Here is a 13,953-nt window from a genome sequence, read left to right as displayed (position 1 = left end):
GTTGCTCCACTATGGGCAATGGGAAGAATTGCTGAGGAGATGGAGACAAGATAGCCTCATCTTCTGTAATGAGACAAAGTTCCTGTAGACAATCAACTCTGTGACAAGATTGCTGTACAGGATTCTGCAACATCAGAAGTGCTAAAGATTCTGCTGCAGCTTCTGTGCTGACCCCAGCCATGGAAAGAAGAAGACTTTCAACTGGGACTGAAGTATGGCAATTGACTTTCCCCTTGGAAGGTACCAGCTCTTTAGCAGTGTGATCCTCTATGGACCCTGACCTGGACTCAGGCAAGGAGCCCTCTCTGGAAGACTCTTCATGAACAACAGGAGATAAAGTAGGCAATACCTCAGTAGATTCAGTGGAACCGAGATCTGAATGCTGCTTAGCTACTAAAAACACAGAATCATCTCAAAAGATAACAGAGACTTCATAAGGTGCACCCATCATTGGGAAAGATGAATCATTCTCTAAGACTTCAACCTCCAACAGATCACTCGGTGCTGCAAGGGATTCTTCCTCATCAGTCTTTAGGAAGAGCCAATTCAGTTCAGCAGGTCTTCATGGGGATGGAAGCCATCTGCTGCAGTGTCTTCTGTTTCCTCCACCTCTGGCCTTACTCTGTGAAGAACTGAGAGATTCATAACTTCAGTCTCTGCCCTAGGTCTAGTGGATGGTGTCTCTGTGAAAGAAAGGAACTTACTGATGAGCGTATAAGCTTCCTCAGCTTTTGAAGACTGAATTTCACTGCTTCTAAACAAAAGGTTGGAGATTGTTGCATGAAAGACAGTGGCCAGGATTCTCCAGCCCCACTGTGGTGGGGCTGCCGCAGGGGATGTGTTGGGCCAACTATAAAACCATTGACTTTCGGCAGATGATCCTAGTGGTGGGTGGAGCCAGAAAATTCTGGCCAGTGAGCCATCAAATGATGAGCATCACGTGGTTTGTCTCAGATTCCTAGGAGTCTGCCAACATCACCACTCAACAAGGGTGTACGTTGATTGTGAAGAGCATAGAGAAAAATCGATGATCTGTCACCCCTTATAGTTAAGAGGAGCAATAATCCTGCCTTTGATTGGAAGGTCTATGACATCTGGACCTTGTAGCTTGATGTCTGATCAATGAAAGGTCATTGGCCGAAGCCAGTCGAAGTCATCTGCTAATATGTTAACAACAGCTCCAGTATCAATTTTAAAAGTACTATCGAAGTCTTGAACTTAGATTGTAACTGACCAATAGTCTGAATTTAAGACTATCAACTTCCCCTGGGAACTCTGTAATTTTGTCTTTTTCTTGACTTTCCGTTTCTTAGAAGGAATGTGTTTCATAAATACTTTCTGGTCTTTGACTTTGATTAAAATTACTGGATTTGTAGAAATGCTCGAAATGCCCAGTTTTGCCGCACTGGAAGCATAATGTGCCCCCTGTTGGGCAACCTTGGCATCTATGCTGGGTTTTCATGCCACAATGGAAGCATCTCAAAATGGCTGCCAGCGTGGCGACTCCTGCCCTTTCGCTTGGTTTGTACGATTTCTAATGGGCGCGGCTACTGCCGTGGGCTTACCCAATCTACGGAGTCTTGTGAAGCCTCAATGTTGCCTCAAATGATAGCCCAGTTAAATGCTCTAATTTCAGCCTGCCTTGCATACTGAACTGCTTGATCCAAAGTAAGATCATCCTTGGTATGCAGAAAGTTGGAATGATTCTCATCGCAGACGCCCACGACTATTCGATCATGGATTAGCTCACCCTTCAGCACCCTGTATCCACAAGAACTAGCTGGGTGACACAGGTCAGTTAGAAATAATTCAATTGATTCCCCAGGTCATTGCAAGCACTGGTTAAACCGTGCTCGTTCAATTACTAAGTTTTGCTTTGGGCTAAAATAGGTGTCAAAGACTTTAAAAATGGACCCAAAGTCCGCAGTGGACTGCTGCACCCTTTGCCTTATGAGAACGTCATCTGCCACTGGACCTAATGTATAAAGAAGGGAACTAACTTGAATCTTTAGCTTCTTACCATGAAGACCTGATGCTGCTTCATACCGGAGAAAATGGCATTTCCATAACTCCCACTGCTGGCCTCTTTGTGGGCCCTCGAGGCAGCCAAATAGGTGGGGGGTGAGCAGGGACAGCTCCCTAGGTACAGTCATCATTATCTTTCTCCAATGTGCCTCCTTCTTTCACCAAAATTTTTTTCTAGCTTCTTTCAAAGGTTTCTTCGCTCTATAGTTCCTTCGATAACACCAATGTGTTTTTTACATTGAAGTATCCATGGCTGCCACCATGTTCTGAGGTATATTCTTCTACCTTGGACTCTAGGCATGGGGCTTGATTCTTAGATAGACTGCAGGCAAACTCTGGTATCTGCTTAACACTTATTTATTAGTACCACCTCTAAACAGGTCTCCTATCAAGTTTGTCCCTGGAGTTTTGCACAATTATACAAATGAGATTAGAGCCATGAGAGTTATTTTACCTAATTAATAAAACAAGCTTGAAACTCAAGATTGCCATTTTAATAACTACTGTAAATTGCTGGATCTTACGACCCATTGCTCAGACTGAATCAACAAATGTGGTTCTAAAATGGCAAAAGTGGTTTGCAAACAAAACAGAAGAAGTAGATTTCTGTATGTTTACTAATGTCTCAAATTTAAGACTCTTATCCTCGTGTTTAATTTCTTCCATTGCCTTGCCCCGCCACATGTCTGTAACTGTCCCCATCCCTACAACCTTCTGAGAGCTCTCTGTGCTTCTGACACTGGCCTGTTGTAAATCCCCAACTATCATCATCGTACTATTGACAGTTGTGCTTTCAGCTGTCTAGACTCTAAATACTTGAATTCCCAGCCTAAGCTTCTCCATCTATCTTTGAGTCCCTCAATCTGACCAAACTTTTAGCAATCCCTCCACATTTTCCTTCATTGGCTCAGCATCTATTTCTGTCTGATTTTCGAAGAAGTGACCTATATTCCTCTACATTAAAGACCTAATATAAATGTAAGTTGTTAAATCTCACCTGGCATTGCTCACAGTCAGTCAGGGAGTACACTACCAACATTTTAGCCTAACTCACGTGACAGGGAAAAGGAGCTTCCAGGTTGGATGCCCACCTTACACCCCACCCGAATATTTGTTCCACCGATGTCAATGCAGAGTAAATTTGGATGGTGTGTAAAATGGGGCTTTCTTCAGAAGCAGTCCTGTTCTTATCAGGTGAGTTAGGTTAAAATTGGGGCTGCTGTAACTTCAGGGTATGTTCTGAGAAGAAATAGAAAGGAGCTGGGAAGAGGACTCATAACCTTGGCATGAATTATAGGCTTTCTGAAATTTACATTGCCTGGGGAGTGGTAGTAAATACTATTTTAGATATATTGCATGTACAAAATACTTACTACATCTATGAACATTTGACCTCAACATTTCAAGACCCTTATTGATATTGAGGAATGGATGTTGCTTTTTATCACGGAAAACCCATCCTCTAACAGATGAATAAAAATATAGGGTTTTGCGCGAGTGCTTCAAATCAATTATTGTTAATCCTCAACAGATCCCAGTTAATCTTGTCATAATGGATGACATCTGGTTTTGAATGGTAAACTCAGAAGCCAGGTAGAAGGCAGGACAGGGCACAGCAAAGAGCTGCTTGTTTGTTTCATATCTTCACATTTTTTTTTCCTTCCTCCCACTTTGGGGAATAGCAGAGAAACGTGGAAGGATTAACAACCTGCCTCCACTGAAGTGGTCTTTCGGTAGGCCAGGGGTATGAAACCTGAAGTGTTGTGATTAGACCAAGTAAGAGCAAGTCTGAACTTTACAGATTTGTTTGAATAGCTAGTGTACCCCTTTGAAGAGGATAGAGATCAGGGACACCTTTGGGGGAGATCAGATGCCCTTTAGTGTAGGTCAGGTGCCTTTTGGAATTGTTAAAAGCAGGCATAAATGCACATAGGAAGTGCAGAAACTTATTACTGTCTAGCTCATTGGAACTATCAACAGATCTATCAAAATGAACTGTCAAAATTGTTAGAAGCACCTGTCAAAGGGGCCTATCAAAATGATCAGAAGCACCTGTCAAAAGGATCTGTCAAAGGAAGCAAGCAGTCAAGGCACTTAAAAGTCCTGCCCTTCAAATCCTTGAAAAAAAATGTCTGGAGTGTTAAAAAAAAGATTGCTTGCTATTTCACTCTGTTGACATAAGCCTGAAGGTTTCCATTGCTGGATTACTGCTGCATGGCTGATTTCACAACCATCCATTATCACAGTAAGTTTACAGTTTGATTGACAGTTACAAGTGGTTATTGACTCTTTGATGTGGGACTATGAATTCCAATGCTTGCTGTTATAAGAAATTGTGCACTAGAATGATGTGCTTGTTGTTATAAGGCTTCATTTAGTCGGAGGAATGTAAATCTACTAAATAGGTTTTTAAGAATAAGATTTTTTTTCAATATAGTGAAGTTTGCAATAGACACTTGGGGTAGAATTCCCCCCCCTTCCACCCCCCCCCCCCACCCCCCCCGCCCCGTTAGGGACCCCCGATCAGGTCCGTGCCGCCATTTTACGCTGTGTGCTCCCTGTGCAGGCGGGTGGGTGGGTTTCCTGAATTGGGAGTGCGCTCTTTCGCACAATAAAGTGTTGAAAAAATTTTTATGACATGTCCCCTCATGTGAAACTGTCACATGGGCTGGGTCATGTGCATTCATTTCAATAAAAATTTTTGAGAAAATTTAAAATCATTCATGAAACCTCATCCCGCCCGTGGATGAGGTTCCGTGAAAAATGCAAAAGCCACCTGGGCTCTTCACCCGCCTGCCAACCTTAAGGTTGGACGGGCAGCTCCGTTAATTATTTTGATTTGTTAGTTAAATGGCCTCAATAGGCCTTTGACAGTTTGGCGGAGGCGCAGCTGATTCAGCTGTGCGCCCGCCGAACTCAAAATCTAAATGACGTGCGGTGACATCGGGACGCATGCCTGACGTCACCACGCGTTATTTTAAGCCTTGGCAAGCGGCCTCACCCCCACTCGCTAAGCCAAATATTCTCTCCTTAGAATTTTATTTAATAGAACTTTATCTTATCTCTATATGGGTCCTGAGGTCTGCCCATGGTGGATGCTAGGTGAGTTTGCATGGTAGGTGTAAGTACAAAGGGTAGTGAGTAGGGGGACATGGGTTGGCATGAGTTGGCACTAAGTTTGCATGGGGCTATAAAGGGGCATGAGTGTGGGTTGGAGGGCATTGGTTAGTATGGAGGGTATGAGGGGTTTTGGGGGTGGGAGGGGGGCATGAGATGGCATGGGTTGGCATGGATGGGGCATGAGGAGTGTGTGTGGGGGGTGAGAGCGGGTGAGCGGTGAAGGCTGGAGGGATGTTTCATGTATTAATCTTTATTTTTAATCTTTGGACACAATACCGAAGCCCCGAGGCATGCCTTCCGCCTAGCCTGCCTCCGCAAGTGGCAGCCTCCTCAGCCCTGTCTGAGCAGCCATTTTTAGATATCGGAACCAGGAATTCTCCCGTGCCTGTGCACCCGACCCAGGCGCGAGAGTTTGGGCTTTTGAAAATACGTCTCTGGAACATGGTATTCTTTTATGTAGTGTGTTTAAATTAGCCTGCTGGTTATGTGGCATGATTAGGTTAGTATCAGAGCAACTCGTCACCTTTTACCCAACGACCAGAATGAGGATATTAAATTGCAAGTTATTAACACCTTTAATATGGAGTTGGTCAATTCTGAATTAGCACAGAAGGAACAGGCTGGACTCACAGAGCTTTCTTGGGTTTTCCCATTGTACTGCACTCTAACAAAGGGATCCGAAGCTCCATTGAGATCTTTCCGAGCCAGGTCTCTGAAAAGAGAAAGAAAGAACTTGCATTTATATAGCACTTCTCACAGCCTCATGACCTCTCCAAAGTGCTTCACAGTCAAATTGCAATGAACAGAGTGTCATTGCTGGAAGTCTGGAGGAAGGTGACACCACACAGTTTTTTTTTAAAACAAGGGCTGATGTAAAATAAATGGAAGTGAAACAAATACAAATGGCTATTGCTGAAAAAAGTTTTCTTGTTGAAGCTTTTCGTCTTGCACTCATCAGGGCAATTCTCTAGTGCATTCTCCATGGCAATGCCTCTACCAATCACAGTCCACTCGCCAACCACTAAGACTGTCTTCTCATACAGTACAAATATGTTGTTTCCCATGATATTGGTACGTCCTTGCAAATTGTCCTGAATTGTGCAAGACGGAAAAGCTTTGACAAATAAAGTCTCTTTTTCAGCTATATTCAAGTTCTGTACTACCAAACGACCATGAGAAATGGTTTTTTAAAAAAATGTTTTAAAACTTTAAAAAAACTTAGATGGTTTAAAAATATCAACCACAATAACACCATCTAGAAATCAGTTCTTTCATACAAGTTACAAATGAAATGCCTACTGTGACAGGGTTAAAACATGCAGCCAGCAGTGAGGATGACTGGGGTATTTCAGTAGCAAGGGAAACAGAATGGCAAGATTAGAATTCCTTGCAACACACTGAGAGCACAAAGCACTGAGAAAAACCTGAGCTTGTATGACTGTTACTCTGTTTTCTAATTTGCCCCTTGTGTGGAACATGCCCTTTGCAGCTGTGGCACGGAGAAGCAAAAGGGCTTTGATCAGAGAGTGACAGAGGACTAGGCTGGAAAAAAGAAAGCTGAGTAATGCAACCTCTCTGAGTATTCCACCTCCTCCTGATTTAAAAATAGCTCTATGTAACCTAACGCTGCAGTCACAGAATCTCCACAGGGAGATGTTTCTGAATGATTTGTTATAGGAGACCTTTTACAACCTGAGTCATAACCAGCGCCTGCTCCAAACTCAGCAGAGGTGGGCTGATGGTTTTTTTTCCCCCATTCAATCAAATGACTAAAATAGAAGTATTACCACTCCTGGGACCATATTTACTTCTGCATTCAGAGCATTAATTCACACTGTAACTTAATAAAAACAGCCCACCTCCGGACTGTCTCTTCAATAGCTTTCTCCTCGGAGGATGAAGCAACATGGGGCTGGTTGTTGGTTGTTCACTAAATTTATAACTTGCAGGGTTCAAGGCTTTTGACCAGCTGTTTGCAGAGTTGATTAACTCTTGACGTGACTATTGAGAGTTTAGAAAAGCGAGTAGAGTCTGAGCTCAAGGGTCACAACTTGCTGGTAAAGTACCAATGCATGAACAAGGCACACTGTTATTAACATGCAGGTCAGTCAACAAGTTGAACGGGTTAAGAAATTTGCTGTGAGCTGCGAATCTCCAGAACTTGATGATCAATTTACACCCTTCCACCACTTGCTTTGCACAAACTGATCTTGCCTTTATTTCCACATTATTTTTAGGAACCCACTAAATTTTCACATTAATTGCCCAACAAACTGTCACATAAAGTTAAGCCTAGTAATTAATAGTGCAAGTACCTTTCTAACAATGTTATGTTGTTAATAATTGCCAATCAAACTCTCTGGTTCAGAAAGTGAACCATTTAAACTAGAGTCTCATTACTTCAGGTAGTGAACTGCTTTGGAGATTTTAAAAATGCCCAAGTTTTACATTTTTTCTGTTCTGTCCCTTTTCTCTCTCTCGCTTTTACCCAATTTTTCTTTCTCCCTCTTTATTTCCCTTTCAGTACCTGATTTTGACTCTAATTCATGGTCCTTCTCAGTTGTTCCTCTGCTTTCTACTCAACCCTTAAATCCCATTGCTTATGGAGAAATACCTTTGGTCTGGTTCACTAGGCTCCCTTACCTAGGTTTCTAGGTTTCCTTCACCGCACTGTTGTCATCTCACACATCAGGTGGAATTTTACACCCCCCATTGGGAGCAGACTAGCAGGTAGAAAGGGCATAAAATTGGCTGGCACGGTATGGGTGCCATGCCTGTCACCTACCTGCCTCCACTGGTGTTTTACCAGTGATGGGGGAGGGATTGAGCAGCAGCCCACCCACCCTTGGGCCAATTGAGGCCCTTAAGTGTTCAATTGATGGTCGCTAAGGGCCTCCTCTCAGTGCCACTGGTGATGGATGAGGATTGGGAGTGGGGAAGGGGGAGGGACAGGCCACATGGAGAAGCCAAAAGATAAAACCTCGTGGTTTAGTTGGGGGCCGGGGCTCCTCTGTTCAGGCATTCTGTACCCAACAGAGGCAACCCATGGCACTACCCACCCCGCATGTTCCCCCCACCACTGTCCTCACAAAGCCAGGCTCCCAACCCCCTTGCCGGTGCCTGCCAGACTGGGAGCCCCAGTAGTGGTCACCACACCCAGTGCCACTGCTGGGACAAGAGAGTTGCTGGTCATTTGATTGGCCAGCAGCTCTTGAAGGCAGGACTTCATCCCGGATGTGGGTGGAAGTCTCGTTCTGGGCTAATGGCCGTAAAATCAGAATGGGACTTGCCTGCCAAGCAGAAGCGAGCCCACCCCCAACTGTTAAGCCGGGGTGGGGGGAGCGGGGGGTGGGGCTACCTCCTCCCGTAAAATTCCACCCATCCAGTCAGTTACATTGAAAAAGTATTTGCACTGAGCTGTGCAGGGAAAGTATAACCAATGGTGTGAGATGTGACATCTTAGCAAGATCCAGTCCACACCATAATAGATGTGGTTTGCTAGAGTCAAAAAGTACAGATGAAATCTGAGCTCTTGAGGGTCTGGGTAGATAGAATTCTGATGAATTAGTCAACCCCTGGAATATACTTGCAAACTTCCTAGAGACTATGCATCTCAGCCTGACGTTTTTGCTGTTAAACACGTAAGGGGCGCCTGAGAGACATTTGTTCTGTCAGGATAGGTTCCAATAGCGGAGAATACAAAACCATGGGCAGAATTTCCTGGTTGATGAGCGGGGTGGGACCCACATGCCGACGTGTAAAATGACGCGGGGTGACTTTAGGCGTACGTCCCGACGTCACCGCGCGTCGTTTCGATTTCCAGTTCAGCGGGCACGCAGCTAAATCGGCTGCGCACCCACCGAACTGTCAAAGGCCTATTAAGGCCTGTTAATGACCTAATTGAGGTGGTTGTCAGGACTGCAGACCGGGGGGCCCAGGCAGCCTTCTGAAAAAACATGAAACCTCACCCACGGGCGGGATGAGGTTTCATGAGGGTTTTAAAAATGCTTATTAAGTTTTAACATTCAAGTAATTGATATGTCCCAGCTCATGTGACAGTGTCACATGAGGGGACATGTCAATAATTTTTTTCTTCTCCGTTCAGCAGAGTTTTGAAAGTTGAAGCGATCTCCCTGAGGCAGCACTTTGCCTCAGGGAGATCTGTGGGCTCTTTCGCACATGCACAAAAGAGCACACAGACCTGCTCAGGGAATCCCCACCCCCCACCCGGACAGGGGGCACACAGCACTTCAGGGCGTATGTCACGCTGGGTGGACCTTAATTGGCCCGCCCACGTAAAGTGGCGGCACGCCCCCTACCGAGGTCACCAATTGGGAACCCGCTTGCCTGCAAATGTGCCCGCACATCCCCCCCACTGACAGGTAGAAAATTCTGCCCTGTGACACAGATTGAGAGTTCATAGCCATTCACTGGACCACTGGAATACCTACTAGGTCACCTAGTTACCCAGTTACTGAACAATTCACTCACTCAGGGTTCACACTAACCAGTTCATCCACTCACAGTGTTGGTACAGATTAATTCATCTCTTTGTGGGTAAATATGTGAGTCTCTCTCTCTCTCTCTCTCTCTCTGGGTAAATGTGTGAGGGATTCTCACGTGTGGTTCAGACAGGTTCACTGCCCACGTATGTGGGGCTAGAATTGCTTGTGGATGTTCGTGAATTGTTTTTGATGAGTTCACAGTTAACAAAACAGATAATTAAATCTGCTTGAATGATGTTGGGGAAAGCAGACATCCCTGACCTATTGCTCTGTGTGTTGTGGCTGTGTCTGTGTGATCCTTTCTTTGTGCAGTATGTCATGAAACCCAAGGTTTCTCACGCATCATCAGACACCCTTAATTAACTGCACAGCCTTTGCAGACAGAGCCTGTCAGCCCATGTATCGTGTCTGAGGTGCTCAACATCCAATTAGTTGCTATCTAAGTATCGTCTCCATGTTTTTCCACAACTTGGTGTGTGGCACCATTCAACAGTTGATATTTGCAATAAAAATATTTGCATTTTTATTTCTTGTGGGAGGTGCACAGAACTATCTTTGCTTCAGGTAACACTGAGGTAGGAAAGGACTGAGTGGGAAGATTATAAACAGACCTAGACATTTATCGAAACCCAGGGATAAATCGCCTCCAAATTTCAAAAGGAGAGTTCAATAACTAGCTCCAAAGGACAAAACTCAAATTAAAGCTGATTTTCTTTTCCAAGATATGATGAACCATGTTGTTCTGATGTAGGTCACAGCATTTTACAGGGGGAGGCCATTCAGCCCATCATGGCGGGCCAGAGTGGGGGAGGGATGAGGAGTGGAGCAGAGGAGGGAGGGTTAAGGAATGGGGTGGAGTGGGGGAAGAGGCTGAGGAATGGATCAGAGAGGGGCAGAGGGGAGGAATGGGACAGGGTTGGGCAAGTTGAGGAGTGGGGCAGAATGGGCGGTGGGTAAGGAATGGGGTAGAGTGGAGGAGAGGTGAGGAGTAAGGCAGGGGAGGGGTGAGGAATGGGGCAGAGGTAAGAAATGCAGCAGAATGCAGGAGGGGCGAGCAGTTTGGTAAATGGGGGAAGGGTGAGGAGTGGGCAGAGGGGGGAGGGGTAAGAAATGCAGCAGAGCGGCGATAGGTGAGGAGTGGGGTAGAATGGGGGAGGGGTGAGGAGTGGAACGGAGTGGGGAAGGGATGAGGAGTGGGGCAGAGTGGAGAAGGGGTGAGGTGTGGGGCAGTGGTGGTGAAGGTGAGGAGTGGGGCTGTGTTGTGGAGGGTGAGGAGTGGGGCAGTGTTGTGGAGAGTGAGGAGTGGGGCAGTGTTATGGAGGGTGAGGAGTGGGGCAGTGTTGTGGAGTGGTGAGGAGTGGGGCAGTGTTGTGGAGGGTGAGGAGTGGGGCAGTGTTGTGGAGTGGTGAGGAGTGGGGCAGTGTTGTGGAGGGTGAGGAGTGGGGCAGTGTTGTGGAGAGTGAGGATTGGGGCAGTGTTGTGGACGGTGAGGAGTGGGGCAGTGTTGTGGAGGGTGAGGAGTGAGGCAGTGTTGTGGAGGGTGAGGAGTGGGGCTGTGTTGTGGAGTGGTGAGGAGTGGGGCAGTGTTGTGGAGGGTGAGGAGTGGGGCAGTGTTGTGGAGAGTGAGGAGTGGGGCAGTGTTGTGGAGAGTGAGCAGTGGGGCAGTGTTGTGGAGGGTGAGGAGCGGTGCTGTGTTGTGGAGGGTGAGGAGTGGGGCAGTGTTGTGGAGAGTGAGTGGTGGGGCAGTGTTATGGAGGGTGAGGAGTGGGGCAGTGTTGTGGAGTGGTGAGGAGTGGGGCAGTGTTGTGGAGGGTGAGGAGTGGGGCAGTGTTGTGGAGTGGTGAGGAGTGGGGCAGTGTTGTGGAGGGTGAGGAGTGGGGCAGTGTTGTGGAGAGTGAGGATTGGGGCAGTGTTGTGGACGGTGAGGAGTGGGGCAGTGTTGTGGAGGGTGAGGAGTGAGGCAGTGTTGTGGAGGGTGAGGAGTGGGGCTGTGTTGTGGAGTGGTGAGGAGTGGGGCAGTGTTGTGGAGGGTGAGGAGTGGGGCAGTGTTGTGGAGAGTGAGGAGTGGGGCAGTGTTGTGGAGAGTGAGCAGTGGGGCAGTGTTGTGGAGGGTGAGGAGCGGTGCTGTGTTGTGGAGGGTGAGGAGTGGGGCAGTGTTGTGGAGAGTGAGTGGTGGGGCAGTGTTGTGGAGGGTGAGGAGTGGGGCTGTGTTGTGGAGGGTGAGGAGTGGGGCAGTGTTTTGGAGAGTGAGGAGTGGGGCAGTGTTGTGGAGGGTGAGGAGCGGGGCAGTGTTGTGGAGGGTGAGGAGTGGGGCAGTGTTGTGGAGGGTGAGGAGTGGGGCAGTGTTGTGGAGGGTGAGGAGTGGGGCAGTGTTGTGGAGGGTGAGGAGTGGGGCAGTGTTGTGGAGGGTGAGGAGTGGGGCAGTGTTTTGGAGAGTGAGGAATGGGGCAGTGTTGTGGAGGGTGAGGAGCGGGGCAGTGTTGTGGAGGATGAGGAGTGGGGCTGTGTTGTAGAGTGGTGAGGAGTGGGGCTGCGTTGTGGAGAGTAAGGAGTGGGGCAGTGTTGTGGAGAATGAGGAGTGGGGCAGTGGTGAGGAGCGGGGCAGTGTTGTGGAGAGTGAGGAGTGGGGCAGTGTTGTTGAGGGTGAGGAGTGGGGCTGTGTTGTGGAGAGTGTGGAGTGGGGCTGTGTTGTGGAGAGTGAGGAGTGGGGCAGTGTTGTGGAGGGTGAAGAGTGGGGCAGTGTTGTGGAAGGTGAGGAGTGGGGCAGTGTTGTGGTGGGTGAGGAGTGGGGCTGTGTTGTGGAGAGTGAGGAGTGGGGCAGTGTTGTGGAGGGTGAAGAGTGGGGCAGTGTTGTGGAAGGTGAGGAGTGGGGCAGTGTTGTGGAGGGGTGAGGAGTGGGGCTGTGTTGTGGAGAGTGAGGAGTGGGGCAGTTTTGTGGAGGGTGAGGAGTGGGGCAGTGTTGTGGAGGGTGAGGAGTGGGGCTGTGTTGTTGAGGGTGAGGAGTGGGGCTGTGTTGTGCAGAGTGAGGAGTGGGGCAGTGTTGTGGAGGGTGAGGAGTGGGGCAGTGTTGTGGAAGGTGAGCAGTGGGGCAGTGTTGTGGAGGGTGAGGAGTGGGGCAGTGTTGTGGAGAGTGAGGAGTGGGGCAGTGTTGTGGAGGGATGAGGAGTGGGGCTGTGTTGTGGAGGGGTGTGGAGTGGGGCTGTGTTGTGGAGTGGTGAGGAGTGGGGCAGTGTTGTGGAGGGGTGAGGAGTGGGGCAGTGTTGTGGAGTGTGAGGAGTGGGGCAGTGTTGTGGAGTGTGAGGAGTGGGGCAGTGTTGTGGAGGGTGAGGAGTGGGGCAGTGTTGTGGAGGGGTGAGGAGTGGGGCTGTGTTGTGGAGAGTGAGGAGTGGGGCAGTGTTGTGGAGGCTGAGGAGTGGGGCAGTGTAGTGGAGGGTGAGGAGTGGGGCAGTGTTGTGGAGGGTGAGGAGTGGGGCAGTGTTGTGGAGAGTGAGGAGTGGGGCATATTGTGGAGGGTGAGGAGTGGGGCAGTGTAGTGGAGGGTGAGGAGTGGGGCAGTGTTGTGGAGGGTGAGGAGTGGGGCAGTGTTGTGGAGAGTGAGGAGTGGGGCATATTGTGGAGGGTGAGGAGTGGGGCAGTGTAGTGGAGGGTGAGGAGTGGGGCAGTGTAGTGGAGGGTAAGGAGTGGGGCAGTGTAGTGGAGGGTGAGGAGTGGGGCAGTGTTGTGGAGGGTGAAGAGTGGGGCTGTGTTGTGGAGGGTGAGGAGTGGGGCAGTGTTGTGGAGGGTGAGGAGTGGGGCAGTGTTGTGGAGGGTGAGGAGTGGGGCAGTGTTGTGGAGGGTGAGGAGTGGGGCAGTGTTGTGGAGGGTGAGGAGTGGGGCATATTGTGGAGGGTGAGGAGTGGGGCAGTGTTGCGGAGGGTGAGGAGTGGGGCTGTGTCGTGGAGAGTGAGGAGTGGGGCAGTGTCGTGGAGAGTGAGGAGTGGGGCAGTGTCGTGGAGGGTGAGGAGTGGGGCAGTGTCGTGGAGAGTGAGGAGTGGGGCAGTGTGTGGAGGGTGAGGAGTGGGGCTGTGTTGTGGAGGGTGAGGAGTGGGGCAGTGTTGTGGAGAGTGAGGAGTGGGGCAGTGTTGTGGAGAGTGAGGAGTGGGGCAGTGTTGTGGAAGGTGAGGAGTGGGGCAGTGTTGTGGAGAGTGAGGAGTGGGGCAGTGTTGTGGAGGGTGAGGAGTGGGGCAGTGTTGTGGAGTGGTGCGGAGTGGGGCAGTGTTGTGGAGTGGTGAGGAGTGGGGCAGTGTTGTGGAGAGTGAGGAGT

General features: G+C 48.7%; 1 protein-coding gene across 1 annotated transcript in view; it reads right to left on the bottom strand.

Annotated features, from left to right (window-relative positions):
• The window catches only part of rasa4 (RAS p21 protein activator 4), a 243,581-nt gene that overhangs the window by 72,776 nt on the left and 156,852 nt on the right, over positions 1-13,953 (bottom strand). Inside the window, exon 6 of the mRNA XM_078548425.1 lies at positions 5,776-5,857. Coding sequence (XP_078404551.1) covers positions 5,776-5,857 — 82 coding nt within the window. The remainder of the gene's footprint in view (positions 1-5,775; positions 5,858-13,953) is intronic.

This window comes from Cetorhinus maximus, chromosome 9 (genome assembly GCF_964194155.1).
Source record: "Cetorhinus maximus chromosome 9, sCetMax3.hap1.1, whole genome shotgun sequence".
Taxonomy (NCBI): domain Eukaryota; kingdom Metazoa; phylum Chordata; class Chondrichthyes; order Lamniformes; family Cetorhinidae; genus Cetorhinus; species Cetorhinus maximus.
Note: the sequence above shows the minus strand (reverse complement) of the source record. Positions and strands in the feature narration are given on the sequence as shown.